General features: G+C 42.9%; 1 protein-coding gene and 1 long non-coding RNA gene across 5 annotated transcripts; one reads left to right on the forward strand and one right to left on the reverse strand.

Annotated features, from left to right (window-relative positions):
• Positions 1-3,022: 3,022 nt before the first annotated feature.
• Positions 3,023-20,394, reverse strand: TRIM59 (tripartite motif containing 59). Of its 4 annotated transcripts, none has more exons than XM_081862705.1 (3): positions 20,346-20,394; positions 10,114-10,187; positions 3,023-4,875 (listed from the first exon to the last, which is right to left on the reverse strand). In XM_081862705.1, exon 3 carries the CDS (start codon positions 4,870-4,872, stop codon positions 3,649-3,651), a length of 1,224 nt encoding a protein of 407 aa, XP_081718831.1. In that variant the 5' UTR covers positions 4,873-4,875; positions 10,114-10,187; positions 20,346-20,394; the 3' UTR covers positions 3,023-3,648. The 4 variants fall into 4 exon arrangements, 3 of the variants coding, with proteins under 3 accessions (XP_081718831.1, XP_081718832.1, XP_081718830.1); XM_081862704.1 differs by lacking the exon at positions 20,346-20,394 and adding an exon at positions 17,426-17,569 and having other exon boundaries at positions 3,043-4,875; XM_081862706.1 differs by lacking the exons at positions 10,114-10,187; positions 20,346-20,394 and adding an exon at positions 5,981-7,133.
• Positions 17,588-23,146, forward strand: LOC309342405. Its single transcript, XR_014156780.1, has 2 exons — positions 17,588-17,705; positions 21,394-23,146. It is a non-coding gene; the product is annotated as an uncharacterized lncRNA (long non-coding RNA).
• Positions 23,147-25,111: the final 1,965 nt, after the last annotated feature.

The raw sequence follows: 25,111 nt of genomic DNA on the forward strand, positions 1-25,111 counted from the left end.
GCAGCAAACCACATGTAGTGCAAGGCTGTAGCTAGGTGGTGCAGTTCTCCTGGTTCACTGAATAGTTGACAACCCTCCACCTCCTGGGAGATGTATTAATTACATTTAAGCCTCTGCTGAATGTATTTTTTTTCTTTTGACCTAGATGACTAGATACCTTAAAAGATCCGAGATACAGGCCCATATGGCACAATTAAGTGCTACTGATTTCAATGAGATTTATTCCCAAAGTAACCAATATATGTCCAGTGGCAAGAACATTTATAGATTCCTACTTGTTCATTTTACTCTAAGTATACCCTTTGCAACCCAGTGATAAGGATATGATCATTGGTCTATGGGAACCTGAAATTTACAGGCCTCTGTCTCCCAAGTGGAATGTTTCCTGACTACATTATATGTGCACAACTGATTTTGAAAAGACTGAATCCTCCTTTCTGGAAAATTTAATCCTTAACACCTCCACACACACCCCATAATGTGAATGGTACACAAGGGCAGCAAAGTTAAGTTTTTCAAATTTTATTTAAAATACCTTCAGAAGTAGGTTTGTGATAGAGATGTGACAATTGTCAGCAAAAGTTGTTCGCTGTAATACAGATTAAGATATTAGTACATGGAAAAATACAAATTCTGCAATCCGAAAAACTGGAAAAATAACTTCAATACTTTTTTTTTTTTTTTTTAACATTTTAAAAGCATGAAGCTGAATACGTAATAAAAAGCCCCACAATTCTTAGGAAATAAATTACAGGTGCAAGTTACATAAGGCTGTGGTGGGTGAACAACCAAAATATAAATCCCATAGGGACTGCTCCACTAGGCAAGATATCCAAGTCCTAAACATGGTAAAGTGGTAAGATTGGCAAATGATGTACTAAACTACTAAGTACAGTAGTTTAGTTTTCAGTTCCCATCTGGCTCTTGTGATGTGGTCCAAAGGAAAGTAGAGCAATACATTTAGCACCAACATGGATGCAGGAGTTATTCCTTCTCCCACAGATACCGTATTGGCCTGAATATAAGCTGCACCCAAATATAAGCTGCACCTTTAAAATTCAAAGTGGGGGGGGAGAGAGAATATCTGAATATAAGTATCATAAAAGCCAGTTTTTGTAAGGTGAATTTAAGCTGCACTTTTTTTCACGGTTAGAATTTGGGGGGAAAGTGAGGCTTATATTCAGGCCAATACGGTATTCTGCAAGGCAGGGGTTTAGTTTTCCTTCTCCCAGGTGGGCTGCCTTCCCAGGTTGAGGAGCCACATTTGCCCCTCAATTCTCCCTCTACAGCAACATGCAGAAAACCTCAAAAAACCCTTCTTGACCGTTGGACCCACTCTTGGTCTCATCCGCTCAATCCACTGCAGCCTGTCTTTGCATGCAGGGACAGTGCAGAGAGCAGCAAACTATTCCAGGAACATGACGTCCCCCACCAGAAGTACTACCCCTTGCCTAACACCCCATAGATATGGAATAGCTTATTACCAAATGCAGCAGTGCCTATTTAAACATACAATCCACATCCAGGTCTGTGCTGAAAACTTCAGATGATCAGTGCGGGACACACATTCACCAGAACAGTGATGCAGTTGTCCAAAGGAACATTCATTTCCTGTAACACACATTTAGAGTGACATGACATCTTGGAACTTAGATGGGGCTGTCGCCTGCAGGGGTTATGTCTACTCTTGAATCTCTCCAGGAGGCACTTCTAAGGTATTTATAAGAAAAATGTTCCAGCGCCCTTCTTAGAACTGACTGTTGAGCCATAAAGGTAGAAATCCTGTGAGATTTCTAATAGACCCTTACCCCACTCTGAAGTAAGCTTCATAAAAAGTAAGATACCTATTTCTGAGTAGAAGTATTAAGAATTGTGGTGTATTATGAGATAAGCACCTTGCCAACAAAGGTCCGTATAGTTAAAGCCATGGTTTTCCCAGTAGTGATGCATGGAAGTGAGAGCTGGACCATAAAGAAGGCTGATCGCCGAAGAATTGATGCTTTTGAATTATGGTGCTGGAGAGTCCCATGGACTGCAAGAAGATCAAACCTATCCATTCTTAAGGAAATCAGCCCTGAGTGCTCACTGGAAGGACAGATCCTGAAGCTGAGGCTCCGATACTTTGGCCACCTCATGAGAAGAGAAGACTCCTTGGAAAAGACCCTAGTGTTGGGAAAGATGGAGTGCACAAGGAGAAGGGGACGACAGAGGACGAGATGGTTGGACAGTGTTCTCGAAGCTACAAACATGAGTCTGACCAAACTGCGGGAGGCAGTGGAAGACAGGAGTGCCTGGCGTGCTCTGGTCCATGGGGTCACGAAGAGTTGGACACGACTAAACGACTAAACAACAACAACAACATGAGATAAGCAACCTAGTCTGTTGAAAAGTTTAAGTCTACATCTCTAATTTGATAAACTGTGTAATTCATTTATACAAAAATGTACAATGAACATACAGAAACATTGAATCCACCAAATCTTATGCCAGCATTAAAACTCGTTTCAATTACAGCACACTATTGCCTTCTGTGTATATTCCTAACATAATCACCAAACTACATATACAGGTACAGTTCTGGTTTGTAGGGTTTTGTGATTTCCTACAACAGCTGTAAAGCAAACACCTAATGTTCCCAGAAATGCTGTTTTGTCGCTTTGGGAATTATTGGCAGCTATTTTTCATACTGCGCGGGTGGTGCTGTGGGTAAAACCTCAGCGCCTAGGACTTGCCAATCGTATGGTCAACGGTTCGAATCCCCGCGGCGGGGTACGCTCCCGTCTTTCAGTCCCAGCGCCTGCCAACCTAGCAGTTTGAAAGCACCCCCAGGTGCAAGTAGATAAATAGGGACCGCTTACCAGCGGGAAGGTAAACGGCATTCCGTGTGCTGCGCTGGCTCACCAGATGCAGCTTGTCACGCTGGCCACGTGACCCGGAAGTGGTTGCGGACAGCGCTGGCTCCCGGCCTATAGAGTGAGATGAGCGCACAACCCTAGAGCCTGGCAAGACTGGCCTGTACAGGCAGGGGTACCTTTACCTTTTACCTTTATTTTTCATACTAGTTAACAATTAACTTTGTTTTTCAGGGAAAAATGCATTTTGAAATCTTTGGTACTTAAAACATTAAACACTGATGGGGCAACTAAGAAAATTAGTGGAAGGTTATAGGGTACTTAAGATTAATGTGTCACTAAAATACTATGACATTCATTCCAGCTCTTTTTGCACTAAATAATATTTTGGAAATAGCGTTTATAAAATCTGTAAAAGTGTAAGTAATGACAAAGGAGGATTGAAGGTCACAAAGATGTGACAGCAGAGGATGCTAACTCAAGGGAAAGTCTACTATAGCTCCCAAACTGCCTTTACAGGACCCTTTAATCTTTACTTCTTTTTTATTATTTACACTTTACTTATATCAGTCTGTGAACATATTCTGAGACCAGAAATTCCCATGCATTGGTTTCATTTTAATAAAATTTCCATCCCCTTACTATAAATTGTTGCTGGTAAATCAGCCAATAAGCTCAATCATCTGATCTTAATGGCTACCATTCTAAGTTTAACAACAGGCTATAAGAATCAGTTTTTAAAAATTAAAATAATCCATGAGGTCCTTAATATAGCACAGGTTGCTACTTGAAACATTCACATGGAAGGAGGAAATATTCTGTATAGGCATTCAAGTAGAAAATTAGAGGTATACCACAGGGTTCCCACCACCATCTGAAACCTCTTACTAAAATCTTGATAGAATGTTTCCAAGGACTCCATAACAAAGGGGAATGCTACTTCCTTTACAAATGGAAAGGGATGTTGGCTAAAGATAATAGTAGCCACAACTAGGGAAGTGAGTATAACTGCCAGAGGCTTTAAGGACCTGAAGAATTCTTTACGTGGGTTCTTCTCCTTTTCACAGCCATGGCTACATGTTTTTTCTTTTGAAATTAGCTTTATTTTGGGAATGAGAATCTTGTTGACCTGACTAATTTCACTTTTGGACCACACATCTTTCAGCACCTGCCCTATTCGCGGGTAGATTTCAACAGGCTTTATATCTGGTAACGGCTTTTCCTTCAAAGCTTTAACACGCTGCTGAATATCATCAACCTTCTCCAGAAATAAGAGTGGAGATTCCTCCTCCTGAATGGCTGTATTCAGTGACATCAATTCAAGTTGTTCTTCCCGTATGCCTTTCATATTTTCAATTAGAGGTTCATATTCTGTCTCAATTTGCATGTTCACTTCTTCCAAAGCTGCAAGCAAAGCTTGTTTTTTATGATCAAGTAAATCACTGAGTCTCTTGAAATATTGCAACACAGTTTTTTTATCCTCCTGGACAATGCTCTCACATTGAGCTTTATGTTCTTCCAGGTTTTCAATAAGTAAACACACTTCACTCCAGTGTTTATCTGTCAGCTGTTCAAGGAGTTTGCCAGGAGTTTCCTTTTCTTTCATGTAGGCACTTTGAAGGTCGTCTATGGGATGGCCATGGTGTTTTCCTATTGTAAGACAATGGCCACATACTAGTTTTTTGTCTTGAAGACAGTAAACATTTAGAGGTTGTCTATAATGTTCACTACACGTAGCGACATCTGGATGGTCCTCTTGCTGATACTTTTCAATTATAGCCTTTAATACAAAGTTGACAGGCAAAGATTCTGTGCCAGTCGGTGGAATTTCCACAATGCTTCTACAGTTGGGACACTTCAGTGGAAGTCTTAAGGGTCTCCATATGGAAAAATTGCCTGATAACTGAAGAACACTTTCCAAACAGTTTCTACAAAAAGTATGTGAACATGGCAGTACACGAGGGTCATCAAAAATACTATAGCAAATGGAACAAGTTAGTTCCTCTTCAAAATGATGCATTTCCTAAAAATAAAGAGGGAAATGTTTTTAAAATTATATATATATATGTAAAGTATATTAGAATCAAGTCATTCTAAGTTGGTTTAATTAAGCTACAGTTTTTATTGCATGTTTTTCAACATAGTTCAAGAAATTAATATAGAAATTTTTTTGTTTTTTAAAAAATGTGGAATGGGCCAAAAACTAATCAGTTATATATTACGGATTCCCACTTACTCTATAAAATGATGTGTTGCCAAGCTATAACTAGCACAACCCTCTAATGAAGCAAGAAATGCGTTTCTGTCAAACCATCATACATGGACCATATGATCAAAGAAATCAATGCTGCTTATGACCTATAAAGTATATATCCAAATTATGCCACCACTCATTGTTTAGTCATCTTAGTCATGTTCAACTCTCCGTGACCCCATGAGCCAGAGCATGCCTTGGAAACTCACTTTCTTCTCAAAGCTTCTCCTTATCTATGTCCATGGAGTTTTCTTGGCAAAATACTGGAGTGGTTTGCCAGTTCCTTCTCCAACCACCACTCATATATACAGTTTATATGGGGCTAATGTCATAGGTTTTCTATATATTTTTTATTCAAGTACATTTCTGTTCTTAAATAAAAGTATACATTAGCTATGCAAAAAGACACTTTGAAATCATTTCCTCTTAAGCAATGGATGCATTATCACAGGTAAACTAAAGAGTATTTTGAGGTTCATTTATGTCATCAGCAACATTAAGCCATAAATGCACTTGTTCATCATTGCAGGACTTTTCTTGTCAGACTAGGGCTGCCTACTCATGTTCAAATCCCTACTCAGCCATGAAGCTGAGTGGGTGGCCTTGTGCTGGTCACCAATTCCCAGCCTAACCTACCTAGCTCAATTATAAGGATAAAATAAAGATGAGATGCTGTATGCCCAACTAAACTGATTAGAAGGGACGGATAATAAAAAGGTGGTAAGCCGCAAGCTTTAAAGGAAACAATATGTTTTAAATAACTTTCCCGCATCTGATTTGTATTAAAACTGAAGACATAGTTCACCCAGACCCAAATAAGGCTTCCTTTTAGAGAATGTTATGATAAAGATTGCTCACTCTTAGAGGAGCCCACCTCTTGTATCTCTGCAGGAGCTACTGACCCATATATGCCACCAATTTGGAAGGAGGCAAACCTAGAGCAGTGACTCAAGAGATGCAACAGCACCCTCCCCTTCAAGTGCAAGTAGTTCTGCTGTCTTTCTGAATCAAGAGTGATGAGTGGTCCAAGTGTACTCAGTGTAGCAGAATGAATAATAGGAAACAAAACAGTAAATCATTCAGAGTCAAGGGAGGTATCTATTCCTTGTAGCATCCCAGCAGGGACAGCACACACTTTGGAGATGACTTCTTCAAAAAGCTATATAGAACTTTTTTGGGAAGGAGTGCTTAAAGGAAAAAATAAAACAAATGTCATAAGGTAGCCAAATGTTTCTTTTCCGCTCAAAGAGAATTTATGTGAAACTTAAATGCATCAGATAAAGTTAATTAACCCAATAAAAATCACTGTTCACTTTAAAATAGGATTGTGTCTCCTTCAATGGGCAAAGGGAGAGGAAGTAGGACCAGCAAGACAAAGCAGACAACATTTCCCACAGCTCACCCATCCAGTCAGTCAGCCAGTGTTGTGTAATTGTTAGAGCAGGGGTGCACAAACTCTGGCCCGCCAAATGTTTCTGGACTACAACTCCCATCAGCCCCAATCAGCATAGTCAGTGATGAGGGGGGTGATGGGAGGTGTAGTCCAACATCATCTGGAGGGGCTGCAGGTTGTGCACCCCTGGGTTAGTGTTGGACTAGGGCCTAGGAGACCAGGGCTCAAATCCTCGCTTGGCCATGAAGCTCACTGAGTGATCTTGGGCCAGTTGCCGCCTCTCAGCTTGACCTACCTCACAGGGTGGCTGCGTGGATTCAAAGAGGAAGTGGAGAACCATGTACACCACCTTGAGCTCCTTTGAGAAAAAGGTGGGATACAAAAGCAATAGTAATAACAAGTGGGCCAGTGACACTGATGACAAGGTCCTCGAGGCACTGCCAGTCTAAAGGTGCTGCAAAGGTCTTTGGGATGGGAGGCTGGAGCGGCACAAATGGCTGCAGGAATCTATTCTGTCATGAAGACAGACAAGGTTTACATGATTGCGCAACACTTCAGCTTCAACTATGATTAACTATGTTTTAGCTTTTTCTATTTTATCTGTAAACTGCCTTCAGTCACAGTCTGGGGGGAAAGCAGTAGAGTGGTATCTCGGGTTACATACACTTCAGGTTACATATGCTTCAGGTTACACACTCCGCTAACCCAGAAATAATGCTTCAGGATAAGAACAGAAATCGGGCTCCGGTGGCACAGCGGCAGCAGGAGGCCCCATTAGCTAAAGTGGTGCTTCAGGTTAAGAACAGTTTCAGGTTAAGAACGGACCTCCGGAACGAATTAAGTACTTAACCCGAGGTACCACTGTATGTGATTAAATGTAAGAACAACAACTATGGTTACCACCAAACATGGCTTAGTGCTAAATGTTGGCAAAGCCTTTGAAATGTACCTTGCCAGGAAAAATCAGTATTGAAAATCACATGTTCATTGTCATTGATTGTTTAGAAAGGGGGAATCCTTCAGAGGCTGTGCCATGTTAAGTGTCAGCTTCAGCATCCTGCAACCTTGAAGTTTGTTTTTTTTATCACAAGGTTTTTAAAAAATAGAGCAAGATCACCTAATTTTGGTCAGTCGTGATTTGTGAACATTCCTTTGACCTCTGCTCCATCCAGAGAACAGCAGGTTGATAAATTACCTTCTCTTAACTGTTTCCTTCAGGCAAGGAATGGAGCTCCAGAGTTAAGCAGCCATTCTCTATTCCATGGCCACACCCCTTCTCCAAAGAGTCTTTTGGACTTGCAAATAGTCTAGTTGTCCTGTGATTGAAGTCTGGAACTTATTGAGTCTGTCTTATTGAGCACTGAGTCTGTCTTCTTTCCTGGTGTTCCAGAGGAAATGCTTAATCCTCACTGCTGAGAAACTCCATTGCACATTTACCATTGTCATCTGAGCGGTGATCAGGAATCTTGGCAATGGGATAATTTGCTGCAATGTTGTCTCCAGCTTGCTCTCTGAAACTTGTGCAGGAATGTAAACACAGTTTTGTGACTGCAGAATTCCTGCCTCTTGCACAAGATAGAAAGCCCAGCCTTCATCCCACAGTAATGGTCCAGGCTTCAATAGCTTCATTAAGCGCCTGTTGCAGGAAACTCAAGTTATGTACTAGAAACAGCACCCTTGTACAGGTGTTACACCAAATGATCAGTAAATACAGATATTATTTTGCTTGTGTAATGATGTCCAAGGTGTCTTGATCCAGATTCTCCTTTGTTTTGCTTCTGGGAAGCTGAGATTGCCAGAATTAACTCAGAGAACAAGCTTTTAATGGAATCTTTTGACTTGACGTGATGATGCTCATAAAATCTGACAAAGTCAAGCTGTTCTCTGGAGTTAACTGAAGTGGATATCCACATGAGTCATCATTCTGAAAAAAACAGGTACAAAAGGTACAGGAACTTGCACCTGATTGTGCTGTTATCAAAATGTTTCTTCCAAAAATATTAAATTAGTGCCAGTCTCTTCCCAAATACTACATTCGTTGTTAAGAAGTTAAAGTTCCAGCATGTCCAAGATAATCTGGGGATTCTTCTTCTTGCAACACCGTCCAAAACTGCATTCCTTCTTGTGCTGCTGGCAAAGGATGCCAGGAAACCAAAAAAAGGTCTGAAAATCATTTATTTGATTTGTAAAGCTGTTGGTTTTATCACCAAGTTCAATTGAAGGGTACAGCTATGAACATACTGGGCAGTAGGATATAAGTCCTGGATCCTCTTCTGCATTCCTATGTGCTCCCCACAAATTCTGATTGCCCCATTGTAGCCCTGAACAAAGAGTTGCTGCTTGTTACGTCTCCTCCCAGTACATTTCTTTCAGCTGCTAACGCACAGCTATAACAATAGTATTCCTTCAGTTTGAACCCATTGAACCATTCCATTGGTGAGCAATTACCATACGGGTGAACACATTGGCTGCGTCCTCAGTTTCAATAGTCAGAAAATGACTTTAAATAGTCACAAAAAGCTTTTTGACTTCTGTTTAATATGATGCTTCACCAGCATCTATATGCAGTCAAGCATATTGTTTCTTTCACAGACCTTAGAACACTCTGGAACTACGTACGTGAAGTTCCATGGATGAGTCAACGGACGTCAAAAGAGTAAACATTAGTTGAATACAACCATGGATTTTCTGAATCCGGCAGGCAGAATTCAACACTGCACTCTTCCAATTGTTCCGTATGCACAAACACCCCACTTCCACCTGAGCACTGTTCTGAAGGTTCTCCCAAACCTCCTCCTGGAGGCAAATTTCAGGGGACATGCAGTGGGGGAAGAGAGCTGGGTAGAGCTCCATGGTACAAGTGGGGCTGGTTAGGTAAATTCTGCCTTGTGTCTTGTCATGACCACTAAGCATCAGTGGAAAAGCACCCCAGAAAGGCTATTTCCGTTGTTCTTTTCATGACTGTGCTCTCTTACACACAGTTGCCTTTGTCCACCGAAGAACGTAAGAAGTGTCACACTATGCTTCAAAGAGGGACAACTGTAGATTTTGGCCATCTGTCATGGGTGCTTTAGTTGAGATTCCTGCATTGCAGAGGGTTGGACTAGATGACCCTCTATGTCTTTGCCAACTCTACAGTTCTATGATTTACATCTCCCCAACAATTTGGCTTAAGGTTTGCAAATGATGGCTTGTTGGGGAGCCACAAGCTAGAGTCCCTGCATTGCATATCCCACATATGCAAGGGGAAGAGCAAAACAGGAGTAATCAGGCAGAGCGTACCAACATGCTGCTCATTCACAATAAGCCACGGGTCATAAAATTTGGTTGGTCATTCATGTGAACACAGCTATTGTTTAGGAAATATATGATGTAGTATCGGCAGGACACAACTGAAATCAGTGCTTTAAATTTGCATTTTTTTCTGATTTAAGTAACTGACTTGATATGACTCAATTTTAATCAATCTACACTGGTTGCATGGCTAAGGAAACAGTAGTAATGTACCTTAAAAATGTAAACAAAACCCAGAGTATTTTGAGAAAATTCCATTAGATACTACAGAAAAATATAATAAATAAAACAAACAGCAAAGTACAATTTTCAATACTCACCGAGAAGATATAGTGAAGTAGTATTTGTCAGCCCTGGGATTGGTATATTCTAGAAATAACAGTTCTCTATTTATCTAGAATAAAAAGTGAAGAATTTGGCAATTATGTTTTCCAAGCTGGACATTCAGGGGTGATAAGCAGTAAGGCATATTTTCTGAGCTGAAGTAGTGATGCAGAAATCCTATAATTATAATTTATTCACAATGGGCTGAACCTGACTAAGAATAAGGCAAAAAAGTTTGTTCTCAGCAGGGAAACCTTTACCCCCATTCCTTAGTTCTCTACCACTCTGATGACTAGTAATTATATGAAAGGAAAAATGCACTCCTGCTTACAAAATTTTATTGCCTCATCACTGATGTTTCTCACCAAATAAAACAAATAACTTCTTTCACAATGACCTATAACTCCAGCATCAGTGAAACTTGTTTTAAAAAGAAAATGCTATGTATTGCATGGATATTTTGTTGCACATCACACAAAATAATACGCAATTAGTCTTCCAATGACTACAGTACAATTTCTTCATAAATTAAGAAAGGGGCGTGGCTCAGTGGTGGAGCACATTTCTTCCAAGCAAAAGGTCCCAGGTTTAAACAGCAAAAGCCTCGTTTGAAATCCTGACAAGGTACTGCCAGTCTGTGTAGACAATACTAAACCACTTAGCCTCTTGGGCTTTCCGATCACAGTTTGAATGTGTGCGATGGGGTGAACTCCCATTGCTTTGTCCCAGCTCCTGCCAAACTAGCAGTTCAAAAGCATACCGGCACAAGTAGATAAATAGGTACTGCTGCTGCAGGAAGGTAAATGGTGTTTCTGTGCGTTCTGGTACTCGTCATGATGTCCCATTGCGCCAGAAGCAGTTTAGTCATGCTGGCCACATGACCCAGAAAGTTGTGGACAAATGCCGGCTCCCTCGACCTGAAAGTGCAGATGAGCACTGCAGTCCATAGTCGAATTTGACTGGTTGTCCAGGGGTCCTTTACCTTTACCAATGGACTAATGCTCTAGCATGGTATAAGGTAGTTTCCGATGTTCTTATTATACTGACACTGGGATTGGAGCCAATCTTTTTTCTAGCAGATTTTTCTTTGTCCCGTTTTATGTTTCTAAAAAAATCTAATATTGTGCCTATATTTCACAGAAGGCCCTTCCTATGCTTCTGAGAATTCTCCTGTGAAACCCACCTGGAAACACATAGGAATTGCCATAGAGGTTAATTGTTACTATGGTCATTTGAATTTAAAAGTAAAAAAATTATAGTTCCCTTATCAGATACCCATCTAGGAAATCATAGAATCATAGAGTTGGAAGAGACCACAAGGGCCATCGAGTTCAACCCACTGCCAAGCAGGAAACACCATCAGAGCACTCCTGACATATGGTTGTCAAGCCTCTGCTTAAAGACCTCCAAAGAAGGAGACTCCACCACACTCCTTGGCAGCAAATTCTACTGTCGAACAGCTCTTACTGTCAGGAAGTTCTTCCTAGTGTTTAGGTGGAATCTTCTTTCTTGTAGTTTGGATCCATTGCTCCGTGTCCGCTTCTCTGGAGCAGCAGAAAACAACCTTTCTCCCTCCTCTATGTGACATCCTTTTATATATTTGAACATGGCTATCATATCACCCCTTAACCTCCTCTTCTCCAGGCTAAACATGCCCAGCTCCCTTAGCCATTCCTCATAAGGCATCGTTTCCAGGCCTTTGACCATTTTGGTTGCCCTCCTCTGGACACGTTCCAGTTTGTCAGTGTCCTTCTTGAACTGTGGTGCCCAGAACTGGACACAGTACTCCAGGTGAGGTCTGACCAGAGCAGAATACAGTGGCACTACTATTTCCCTTGATCTAGATGCTATACTCCTATTGATGCAGCCCAGAATTGCATTGGCTTTTTTAGCTGCCGCGTCACACTGTTGGCTCATGTCAAGTTTGTGGTCAACCAAGACTCCTAGATCCTTTTCACATGTACTGCTCTCAAGCCAGGTGTCACCCATCTTGTATTTGTGCCTCTCATTTTTTTTGCCCAAGTGCAATACTTTACATTTCTCCCTGTTAAAATTCATCTTGTTTGTTTTGGCCCAGTTCTCTAATCTGTCAAGGTCGTTTTGAAGTGTGATCCTGTCCTCTGGGGTGTTAGCCACCCCTCCCAGTTTGGTGTCATCTGCAAATTTGATCAGGATGCCCTTGAGTCCATCATCCAAGTCGTTGATAAAGATGTTGAATAAGACCAGGCCCAAGACAGAACCCTGTGGCACCCCACTAGTCACTCTTCTCCAGGATGAAGAGGAACCATTGATGAGCACCCTTTGGGTTTGGTCAGTCAGCCAGTTACAAATCCACTGAGTGGTAGCATAGTCAAGTCCGCATTTTACCAGCTTCTTTACAAGAATATCATGGGGCACCTTGTCAAATGCCTTGCTGAAATCAAGGTAGGCTACATCCACTGTGTTCCCTTAATCTACCAGACTTGTAATTCTGTCAAAAAACGAGATCAGGTTAGTCTGACATGACTTATTTTTCAGAAATCCATGCTGACTATTGGTGATCACAGCATTCCTTTCTAGGTGCTCACAGACTGTTTGCTTAATGATCTGCTCCAGAATCTTCCCTGGTATTGATGTCAGACTGACTGGGCGGTAATTATTTGGGTCCTCTCTTTTCCCCTTTTTGAAAATAGGGACAACATTTGCCCTCCTCCAGTCTGCCGGGACTTCGCCTGTTCTCCAGGAATTCTCAAAGATGACTGCCAGTGGTTCTGAGATCACACCTGCCAGTTCTTTTAATACTCTTGGATGCAGTTCATCTGGCCCTGGAGACTTGAATACATCTAAACTAGCCAAGTATTCTTGTACTATCTCCTTAGTTATTCTGGGCTGTGTTTCCTCTGCTGAATCATTTGCTCCAAATTCTTCAGGTCGGGCATTGTTTTCTTTATCGGAGAAGACTGAGGCAAAGAAGGCATTGAGGAGTTCAGCCCTTTCTGTGTCCCCTGTTTGCATTTCACCATCTTCTCCTCTGAGTGATCCCACTGTTTCTTTGTTCTTCCTTTTGCTACGAACATACCCATAAAAGCCTTTTTTGTTGCTTTTAACCTCTCTAGCAAGCCTGAGTTCATTGTGTGCTTTAGCTTTTCTGACTTTGTGTCTACACATGCTGGCTATTTGTTTGAATTCCTCTTTGGTGGTTTCCCCCCTTTTCCATCTTTTGTACACATCCTTTTTTAATCTTAACTCAGTTAAAAGTTCTTTAGATAGCCACCCTGGCTTCTTTAGGCACCTTCCATGTTTCCGTCTCATTGGTATTGCCTGAAGTTGTGCTTTTACTATCTCCCTCTTAACAAACTCCCAGCCATCATGAACTCCCTTTCCTTTTAGTATTACTGTCCATGGGATCTCACCCAGCACTTCCCTAAGTTTTATGAAGTTGGCTTTCTTAAAGTCAAGAAATTGAGTCCTAGTATGCTTGGCTGCTCCTTTCCGCTGTATAGTAAACTTCAGAAGAGCATAATCACTCGCGCCTAATGATCCTTTCACTTCTACCCCACTAACCAGGTCATCAACATTGGTTAGGACCAGATCTAAAATGGCTGTTCCTCTTGTTGCTTCTCCCACTTTCTGGACAATGAAGTTGTCTGCAAGGCCAGTGAGGAATCTGTTTGACCTTATGCTCTTGGCTGAGTTTGACATCCAACAAATATCCGGGTAATTGAAGTCCCCCATTACCACTCTCTCCCTTCCTTTTGCATGCTTGGCCATCTGTTCCAGGAATGCATCATCTATGTCCTCCGTTTGGCTTGGGGATCTATAGTAAACTCCAACAATGAGGTCACTGTTATTCTTCTCCCCCTTAATTTTGACCCAAATGCTCTCACTTTGGCTTTGAGGTTCTAAATCTTGGATCTCTTCACAGGTATACACATCCCTGACATATAACGCCACTCCTCCTCCTTTCTTGTCTGGTCTGTTTCTCTGAAATAGATTGTATCCCTCCATTATTACATTCCAATCGTGGGACTTATCCCACCAGGTTTCAGTGATGCCTATTATGTCATATTTAGTTTGCTGTACCAAGAGCTCAAGCTCATCTTGTTTATTTCCCATGCTTTGCGCATTAGTGTACAGACATTGAAGTCCATTAATCATTCCCCCGTGTCTCTTATTTAAGGATTTTTTCCTCCCACCACTAGGTCTGCATGCTATTTGCTCCATTTGGTCTATGACATTTGGATGATCATCTTCATCAATTGATAGACTCCTACCTTCAGGAGCACTGTCTCCCTCCCCCACATTAGTCAGTTTAAAGCCCTCCTGATGAGGTTTTTGAGATTTTTGGCAAAAACATTCCTCCCAACCGTTGTGAGGTGCAGCCCATCTTCAAGAAACTGCAGTCACTGATCTAAGAATCCAAACCGTTCCTGTTTACACCATTTGCAAAGCCAGCTGTTCACTTCCACTATTTTTCCCTATCTCCCTGGGCCACGTCATTCAACTGGGAGGACAGATGAGATGACAATTTGTGCATTTAATTGCTTCAATTTCCTGCCCAGAGCCTCGTAGTCTCTTTTGATCTTCTGGAGGCTATTGCTTGCAGTGTCATTGGTTCCCACATGAACCAAGAGGAAGGGGTATTTGTCAGTGGGTTTTATGATTCCTTGCAGTCATTCAGTTACATCTTGGATCTTAGCCCCAGGGAGACAGCACACTTCCCGAGACATCTTGTCAGGCCCACAGATCACTGCTTCTGTTCCCCTCAGTAGGGAATCCCCTATCACCACTTCACGCCTCCTCTTAGGTCTGGTCAGGGTTCTTCTGTGAGCTTTCCGTTCCAAGGTCGCCTGCACGTTCCCTGAGGACTGACTTTGCTGCTCGTCTTCATATACCTGATCGACTGTAATGAGGGAGAGATCCTCAAATGGAGTCTGCTCTTCGTCTTCCATGCTAGGGGAGAGGACCTCAAAGCGACTGTGTATTTCTAAACAATCAGAGCGAACCCTGGGCCTCCTACTTCTTTGAGTCACGTTTCTCCATATATCTGGCTCCTGTGTTTGTGAACTAGCCTCCTTCTCAGGGGAGTCCCCTGTCTCCTCCTTGGTGGATACGGTGTGCTCTGTTGCTTCCAAGAAGAGCTCCAGCTCTCTAATTCTTTGGAGCGTAGCTACACGTTCCTCCAGTTGCTGGACTTTGTCTTCTAAGAGGGCAATCAACATGCAATTGCTGCAGGTAAAGCTGCCTGCAATCTTTGGCAAGATGGCAAACATTGCGCAGGAACCGCAGGCGACTGCAGCTGTTGCCTCACCCTCCATCTTGAGAACGTGTCGTTGGGGGTGGCTACAACGGTCCTCCATCATAAAAAGCATGAAGACAGGACAAATAACCCCCCCCAAACCTAGATCTCCCCCAACAAACGTTTGAGACTAGCTCTCCTAAATCTAAAAGATGGATCAAACTGTGCGCGCTGCTAGACGCACGCCGCTGCCCTGCAAGCTCTGATAAGCTCCTCCCACAGCTAATCAATTCACCTGCCTCAACAGAAACCCTGCCCCCTCTGACCTTTGCACAGGGAGAGCAGCTAATCAGCCACAAAGAAACACACACCCCAGAAAACCCTTTTTGCTCCTTCTTCAGCTGCTGCCCTGCAAGCTCTGATAAGCTCCTCCCACAGCTAATCACCTGCCTCAACAGAAACCCTGCCCCCTCTGACCTTTGCACAGGGAGAGCAGGTAATCAGCCACAAAGAAACACACACACAAGAAAACCCTTTTTGCTCCTCCTTCAGCTGCTGCCCTGCAAGCTCTTGGTAAACTGATGCCAGTTTACCAAGAATTGTGACTATAAACCAAACACAATGTGACTATAAACCAAACACAATATAGCTGAAAAGTTCAGCTGGTTGCATGGGGCTGACTGTACCAAGGTTGCAGGTTTAATGCCTGTAAGAGACAGTTGGATATTCTTGAATTGCAGGGGAATGGAATAAATGATCCTCGGGGTCCCTTCCAACTCTTATGATTCTATAAAATAACTACCAAACTTTTAGAAGACATCTGAAGGCAGCCCTCTTTAGGGAAGCTTTTAATGTTTAATAGGTTATTGTATTTTAGTGTTTTATTGGAAGCCGCCCAGAGTGGCTGGGGAAACCCAGCCAGATGGGCGGGGTATAAGTAATAAATTGTTGTTATTATTATGAGATACAGTGGTACCTCGGGTTAAGTACTTAATTCGTTCCGGAGGTCCGTTCTTAACCTGAAACTGTTCTTAACCTGAAGCACCACTTTAGCTAATGGGGCCTCCCGCTGCTGCCACGCCGCTGGAGCATGATTTCTGTTCTCATCCTGAAGCAAAGTTCTTAATCCGAGGTACTATTTCTGGGTTAGCAGAGTCTATAACCTGAAGTGTATGTAACCTGAAGTGTATGTTACCCGAGGTACCACTGTATCTGCTTAAAATGGTTTAAGTCACTGAAAGACAGGCAAGCTTATTTAACTCAAGCTTTTATTATTCTGGCATGTGTCAAGCATCCACAAGTGCAAATGTAGCAAAGTAGGTAGGTGAACAGAAGAGAAATACTTTATGGAAGAAATACAAAATCGAATCTGAACTGAGCTTAAGATGGAAAGGAAAGATCAGTTCCCTGGTACTTGTTTCTTTTTAAACGCAAGTTTGCAAACAAAGTCTGAGAGTTTTTCAATATTTATTAAATGCAAGTCACTGTGAACCACGAACATTTTACATTCTTAATCACAAATTAATATAAAGGGATTGAAATTTAAGGAAGTTTAAATAAGGGCAAGCTGTATATGCTTTAGATCTGGACCCCTCCGGTCATTTATTTGCCAAGTAGCCCCACTCTTGAGTTATGGTATTGTTTAGATACAAATAGCTGGAGGATCGTGACCCAAGAACAGCCACCAGAAGGGGCATTTACAACTTAAGGGATAAATCAGTATAGCAAGAAGTTGACTACAAACGATACTTGCCTTTGAGTTTTCAGGGTCTTAGGACAGCTGTATTGTTCCGATATGCATCCAAATGCCAGAGCAGAGTGGTACTAACGAAAACGCCACGAAGTTCTTGGTGGTTACACTGTTTTCCCCCTCCCAAAAGGAGTTATCTTTACTGTTGCTCTTCTTTTTACCTACAGAAACAGGAGCACTTTTCAAGGCTCTCTCCGCCACTCCCTTAATTTCTCCCAAAACACTTCGGGGACGGGGCAGTCACGATGGCAACGACCTAGTACGCCCATAAAAGCCAACCCCCCCCCCCCATTTTTATTCTCCTTCAAAATAATACACGTATCCAGCATTACAGGCTCACCTCCACCTGCGGCAGCAGATCCCTCGCTCCCGGCAAATTCCGCTCAGCTTCCCCTGAATGGATCCCAGCCGGGGGCTGCTAAACCCTTCTTCCCCTCTTCCTCCAATCAGAATCGCCGGAAAGGAGGAAAGGGAAGCAGCCACGGCAGCTCGCTGCTGCGCACGCGCCTGGACAAGCCGGTAGTCTCGAGCCAATCAACCGCTTCGGAAGGATCAGTTCAAAAGTAAACGGCCGGACGAGGGAGGAGAATTTTATGAACGCGGTACAACAGTTCCCTCAGGTCAGCCGTTAACGGCTGCTGGAGCGGGCTGCGCTTTAGAACATATTCTGTGTGTTTTTGCCCCTGTTTCTTTCTTATCCACACACCCGCTAAGAAACTTTGGATTTCTCTTCCATAAACGGTGGATTATTTTTTTTAAAGGGAGAAATTAAAAGTTAAAACATTACCAGTCAGGCATACTTTTTAAAATGATGTGATTTTAAGAGGGGGGAAAGTCAACATAATATTGGCAACCTAACCATGCAGGCTCAAGCCACCCCAAATTAAACTGGGCTAGGCCCCATTGATTTCAGTAGTAAAAAAGGTAAAGGGACCCCTGAGCATTAGGTGCAGTCGTGACCGACTCTGGGGTTGCGGTGCTCATCTCGCTCTATAGGCCGAGGGAGCCAGCGTACAGCTTCCGGGTCATGTGGCCAGCATGACTAAGCCGCTTCTGGCAAACCAGAGCAGCGCACGGAAACGCCGTTTCCCTTCCCGCCGGAGCGGTACCTATTTATCTACTTGCACTTGACGTGCTTTCAAACTGCTAGGTTGGCAGGAGCAGGGACCGAGGAACGGGAGCAGGGACCGTCGCGGGGATTCGAACCGCCGACCTTCTGATCGGCAAGTCCTAAGCTCTGTGGTTTAACCCACAGCGCCACCCGCGTCCCAATTTCAGTTGTAGGTATGTGCTAATAACTGAATTATTGCACTAAGATTTTAAAATAGCTAACTTTGTCTGGGTTGTGCCCAAAAGCAAAAGCTCCTGATTAGGGGAAAAGAAGCACTTGTGCCATCTGTCTACAAATATAGAAATTCACATATGCAACCAGTTGTCAGTGTAGAATCTCAATCTTCCAGAATTGTCTGACATAACCAAGAAATGAGCCCTATGCTAGTATAGGCTTAGCTTGCTAATTCACAACTAGTTAGTTAGCAAGTTCACAGGCTCTGTGTTTGCTCATAATGCTAAGTCAAACTAGCTGAAGAAGTGTGCATGCACACGAAAGCTCATACCAATAACAAACTTACTTGGTCTCTAAGGTGCTACTGGAAGGATTTTTTTTATTTTGTTTTGACTACGGCAGACCAACACGGCTACCTACTTGTAACTAGCTTACCTGTGGGTTACCAAAGCATAGATTTCAGCCACTGTTCCCACACTACCAGATGCTAAGCCATAGGTTAGTTTACCACTACACTTGGATCCAGGCTTGTGGTTTATCTCCACCAGATAAGCGACGTAGGAAAGTAAGGACAAGCTCTTAGGCAAGTGAGCACTCTTCAACATTTGCACTAAAACAGTGCTCACTAACAGTTTCTCGCCATCCTGGAAAAAAGTGACAAGTGGGGTGCTGTAGGGTGCTGTCCAGGGTCCACTGCTGTTCAATGTGTTATAAACAATTTGGATGACGCAATTAAGGAAATGCTCATCCAGTCTGCAGATGACACCAAAACTAGGAGGGGTAGCTAATGCCACAGAAGACAGAATCGAGATTCAGGATTACCTTAACAGATTGGAGAACTAGGCCCAAACTAACAGAATGAATTTCAATACGGAGAAATGTAAGGTTCAGCACTTAGGAAGAACCAGTTGCACAACCATAAGATGCAGAACACCTACATGTGGAAAGGATCTAGAGGTCTTGACAGACCACAACTTTAACGTGAGTCAACAGTGTGATGCAGCAGCAAAAAAAAGCTAATGCTATTCTAGGCTGCATCAACATAAGTTTAGTGTCCAGATCAAGGGAAGACAAAGCACCTCTCTATTCTACCTTGGCCAGATCACACCTGGAGTACTGTGTCCAGTTCTGGTTGCCACAATTTAAGAAGGATATTGACAAGTAGGAACATGTGTAGATGAGGGCAACCAGAACAACTGAGATGAGGGGTTGGACTCGATGAGGGGTTGGACTCGATGGCCCTTGTGGTCTCTTCCAACTCTATGATTCTATGAACCCAGATGATGGTATGGAAACCAAGCCTTATGAGGAATGGTTGAGGAAGCTGGGTTTGTTTAGCCTGGAAATGAGGAGACTGAGAGGAAATATGATAGACAATCTGAAAGGCTGTCATGCTGAGGATGGAGCATGCTTATTTCCTCCTGCTCTGCAGGGTGGGGCATGAACCAATGGATTCAAGTTACAAGAACAAGACAAAGAACTTTCTGACAGTAAGAGCTGTTTGACAGTGGAACAGACTTCCACAAGAAGTTGTGGACTCTCCTTCCTTGGGGGTTTTTAAGCAGAGGCTGGAAAGCCATCAGTCATGAATTATTTAGTTGAGATTCCTGCATTGCAGGAGGTTGGACTAAATGACCCTTGGGATCCTTTCCAACTACAATTCTATGATTTATGATTCTAAGTCTCCAAGCACCTTGTTAAAGATATGTTAACTGAGCATTAACAGCATACTGATGTCATATGATCCCAAAGATACAGATAACTTTTGTTATCTTCAAATAGACAGCATCAGTAACACAATCTCTGATTATGGCTTATCAAAGTCAAACCCTGACCTGATAAAAGATTTGACTAAGTAGATAAATCTCACTAATGACCTGGGCTAATCTAATATAGATAGTGGGCTGGCTGGTTTATAATCCAATCTCACACATTTTCAAAATGTATGGTACATTTGTCAATAGAAAATGCTTACCTACTTCTCCAACACAAAGTGTCAGAAGTCATACTTTGGCCACTGTTAAAGGTAAAGGTAAAGGTACCCCTGCCCGTACGGGCCAGTCTTGACAGACTCTGGGGTTGTGCGCCCATCTCACTCAAGAGGCCAGGGGCCAGCGCTGTCCGGAGACACTTCCGGGTCACGTGGCCAGCGTGACATCGCTGCTCTGGCGAGCCAGAGCCGCACACGGAAACGCCGTTTACCTTCCCGCTGGTAAGCGGTCCCTATTTATCTACTTGCACCCGGAGGTGCTTTCGAACTGCTAGGTTGGCAGGCGCTGGGACCGAGCAGCAGGAGCGCACCCCGCCGCAGGGATTCGAACCGCCAACCTTTCGATCGGCAAGTCCTAGGCGCTGAGGCTTTAACCCACAGCGCCACCTGCGTCCTACATTGGCCACTGTTAAGAGAGGACAATCCTGCAGCCAAACTGTGTCAAACTAATGCCTGGAAGGAAAGTGCTTCAAATGACCACTGGCAGATAGTGATATCATTACGCGTAAAACAAAGAAATATTATGTCATATGGGCTATATAACATGATTTGGTCTTACTATTTTAAAGCTAACTAGTTCAATTTCCCATTAGCTTTTACTGAGAATGATTTACACAACCTTTCTAGAGGTATGGAGGTAGGGTTTCAAAAGTGACATTTTTCTCACAGTACTGAATTAAATCCCGAACCCTGTGGCTGTGTTGTTTAGACCAAACACCCTTACAAGATATGTAACTGTGTGAGACTATAGTTTAATAGAATCACAGTTAGTTGTTCTGCCCCCGAAAAGGGAATTGTGGTTTAATTTCAGTTTACTAACCAGGACCTTAAACTTCAAACTATAATTTAAGGTCCTGGTTAGTAAACTGACATTAAAACACAGCTCCCCATTTTGGATGTTAAGTCCCGAGAAAGAAAAGGAGGGGGAGCATGTGGTCGTCTGCTTGTCCTGCCTGCTAAATTAGCAAGTCTGGAAATGAATGCCTGAACCAGGTCAGTACCATACTCTCACCACTTTTTCACTTTTCTTCAGGTGGCAGTGGAGATTCTCTGATTTCTAAACAAGCAACCCTGTTCAACATCTGCACTAGACTGTCCTGGATAGAAAGCCAAAGAAAAGAATGCAAAGCGCTCCCTCTTTCGGACACTAGAAAAAACTGATCTCAACAATGAAGTGGATATGTTATATAGCACTGAGTGATTGACATTGTGATCTACCATCTGTTCCACAGATAATCCTCAAGACTTCATAAGTGAAAGAGCTCATGTATATTTTCTCTATGAACTAGAGTATTTATAATTTATTGAGTCATGCTGAAGTAAAAATGCAAACATACTGAGATATGTCTGGTAAAGTAAGCTTGAAAAAGCAAATAATGATATAAATTTGCCACTGTGTCATAAATAATGTTATGCTTATCTTTCCAGAAGACGTAAACACCTGTCTATCCTGATAAAATTAAATTTATATTTTACAGCCTCTCGTGTAAACATCTGGGAAATGTCTGGAATTGTGTCTGGAAAGATAAAATCCCATTCCCTTCCTCCCTAAATTAAATAGGCAAGCTTTGACAATACAAGCCTTCCCTCCCTCTAATCAGTGTTGCTTCCAACAGTTTTTTTTCCCCCTTAGGAGACTTTATATGAAACCAAATGCATTGAATTTGTTTTCTGTGAGCAGACTCATCACCATAGTTCCACTTAAGCCAAGCAGAATGAAAGTGAATGTATTTCACAGAAAATCAGGAATGGAGCCATTCTTATTAATTTTTAGACGTGTATGTACATCCACTTTACATAAATTCCTTAAATGAATAATCTAGTCACAGGTGCCAAATTTCCATTATCATGGTGGCATTTTTAAAAGCCACTGCAATCATTGGAATCAGTGGTTTCATGTTTTGTCATCCATATGAATCATGGATAATCCAGGGGCAGATAGCTTGTGTGCAGAAAACGTGTAACCCTTGCTTTTTGTTTTGTTTAAATACTTTAGATCATGGTATGAGGGTCTTGTTGTGCTGGAATCCAAATTGGCATTTGTAAAAAGGTGCCAACCTGGATTCCAGCAATACTGGTGAAAATAATACCAGAGCCTTAAGCACACTTCTTTGAAAGTTAGTAACAGTTTGAGTGCAAAGGTCTGGAGCAGATTTTTGCTTTGCAGGGAGGTAGACCTGACCAAAATGCAATGGCACAAGTTACTGCTTATACCATTAGCCACTTGGCCTATCAACAGTATCGAAGAATGTTACATTAACTGCTCCCTCAACATTCTGTAATAAACCTTAACAAGAGAGAACACAGTAGATTAAACTTTTTATTACTGTTTTGCACATTTCATTTTATGTCATACTAAATATGGTAGTCATGTGCGGTTATATTTTTCCATATATACACTTTTAATGTGTAAAGTATTCAATATCAGGCTCACCTTGGGGCAGCAGGATAGCAATGCTACCAATAAAAACAAAAGTAAAACCATGCCATGGCTGGAAGTATATTTATTTGATTATAATTTTATAGTTCAGCAAATATAGAATTAGCCTTGTATTAGCTATTATCATTTGCTGTGGACTAGTTATTGCACAACGTAGTTATCAAACTGAGCTGCTTGCAAAGTTCAGGCCAGCTAAAAGTGCACTGCTTGTATTATTTTTATTAATTAAATGTCTATAGCACCCTTCATCTGAGTAACACAGGGTGATTTACAACATGCAGTGTCTCTAGTTGTTAAAACAGAACTACTGTGCGATCTTTAATAAAGCCTTACCTTGTATAGTTCAGTGTCTGCTGGAGAATGATCACAAATTTGAATCTCTTTCTGCTGAAGGGGTGTGGGTTTAAATGATTTTAAACAAAGTACATTTGAGACTGCCAAGAACCAGCTAAGACAAACAGATACAGAAAACATAGTGTGATGTAAGCTGAGAATTGAAAACTTGAATGATACATTGTCAGTGAAAGAAAGCATTTTATTTAATCCATTTTTGGGGGGAGGGTTAAGATAGTCTTGAATAAGCATCACTGTCCACATTGCACAGGGCTCCCAATACTGTTAGAGTGCACTTACTAATGTGTGACAAAATCTGTAACTTAATACATCTGCTTTTGTAAATTTACAATAGGATACTACAGTACTCATTTTCTGAGTGTTTGACACTGGTGTCCTTACTGGAATTTAAGGAGTTTCCCCTTCTAATTAACTCTGGTAGTTGTCAGTACATTGCCTCATCTTTAATTGTGGCTCTCATGGTTTATTGTTTTTAAAACTGTAACGTGCATATAAGAACAAAAATTTCTAAACTGTATTTAATTACTAAAAGGCAGGATGCCAAATCTGATGTTTGACAAGAAATCACATTCTGTCCCTAGAAAGCAGTTAAGTTTTTCATCCTATATGTGTGAGCTACCATTAGTCAAGGATGGTAGGACAATCTGCACATGTGTGTTGGAACATGTTCTCAACATGTTCCTGATTGAACTCTGGCAGTGGAAAAAGGTTCTGGATGAAAGAGAGTCCTGGAAAACTGAGTTTGCTCATTTTCTCCTCTCTCCCAACACGTTTTTGTTTTGCATGGTGTCTTTTCAGATTTGAAGTTCGAGGGCAGCCCCGAGTTTGTTTTTAGTTATAAACTGCCCTGGGAGCTTTTTTAGGCCGAAAAATTGAATTTTAAAAAGAAGAGAAACCCCCAAAACTGCCTCTGGCACTGGAGGCAACACATAGCCGTGATGACTACTAGTAGCTATTGACAGCCTTATCTTTAATGAATTTGGCCAATCCCCTTTGAAAGCTGGTGGCCTTCACCACAGCTTTTGAGAACAAATCCCATAGCTTTAAGTATGCGCTGTGTGAAAAACTACTTCATTTCTTCTAACGGGATGACTCCGGATTCCGACACGACGTTGAGGGGGGGGGGAGTTATCCCATATATACGCAGTGCCTAATTTTAAACACCTCCACGGCATGCGTTTTGCCTTTTAACGAAACGCTCGAGCCCTCAGAAAAATCAGGCGGGAAAAGCGGGGCGCCATTTTTGCGCCTCGCGCCCCCTCCCCCCCCCAACTGCCAACCACCCTCCTTACGAGACGAACGGGCCTCGGTTCCCTCAGAGCCAAGCGAGGGCAGGAGCCGCCCCTGAGGACACGGGCCGCCTTAGGCGCGGCTCCCGAAGTTTTGTCTCCTCGGCGCGGTTTCCTAAGTTTGTCGCCATGGAGAAGGCGACCGGCAGCCTCGGGGAGTCGAAGATCGTCCGGCTCATGCTGCTGAGGCGAAACCGGCTCCGGCGCAAAGGGAGCCTGGCGGCGGCGCTGGCTCAGAGCATGGCGCTGGCGGTGCTGGGCACGGCAGCCGCCTACCCCATCTGGGTGCTGGTGGAAGACAAGAAGCGGAGGGCGATTGTGCTGGGGGCGTCCTGGGCGATACGGCAGGACAACCCGGCTCCGGGCACGCCGCTGCTGGGCCCGTCGGGGGGCCCGATCATGCTGGCCATCGCCTGCTGCTGCTTCTTCAGCGTGCTGACGGGCTCGCTGGCTCTGGCGCTGGACTTCGTCGGCGCGCGCCTGTGCCGCTCGCTGGCGCCCCTCTTGCACTGCGTCACCGCCATGCTGATCGCGTGCACGGCGGCGCTGGGCTCGTGCCTCTTGGCGCTGATCCGCGAGCGGCTGCTAACCCAGCCGGAGCTGCAAGGCTTGTCGGCCAGCCCCGGGCAGAGCCTCTTCTTGGCTTTCCTGTCGTGCACTTTGGCTTC

Source organism: Podarcis erhardii (genome assembly GCF_964252035.2).
Source record: "Podarcis erhardii genome assembly, chromosome: 5".
NCBI lineage: Eukaryota > Metazoa > Chordata > Lepidosauria > Squamata > Lacertidae > Podarcis > Podarcis erhardii.

Excerpts from the sequence above, each read along its gene's own strand:
- TRIM59 (XM_081862705.1), bottom strand. The coding sequence starts at position 4,872 with ATGCATCATTTTGAAGAGGAACTAACTTGTTCCATTTGCTATAGTATT.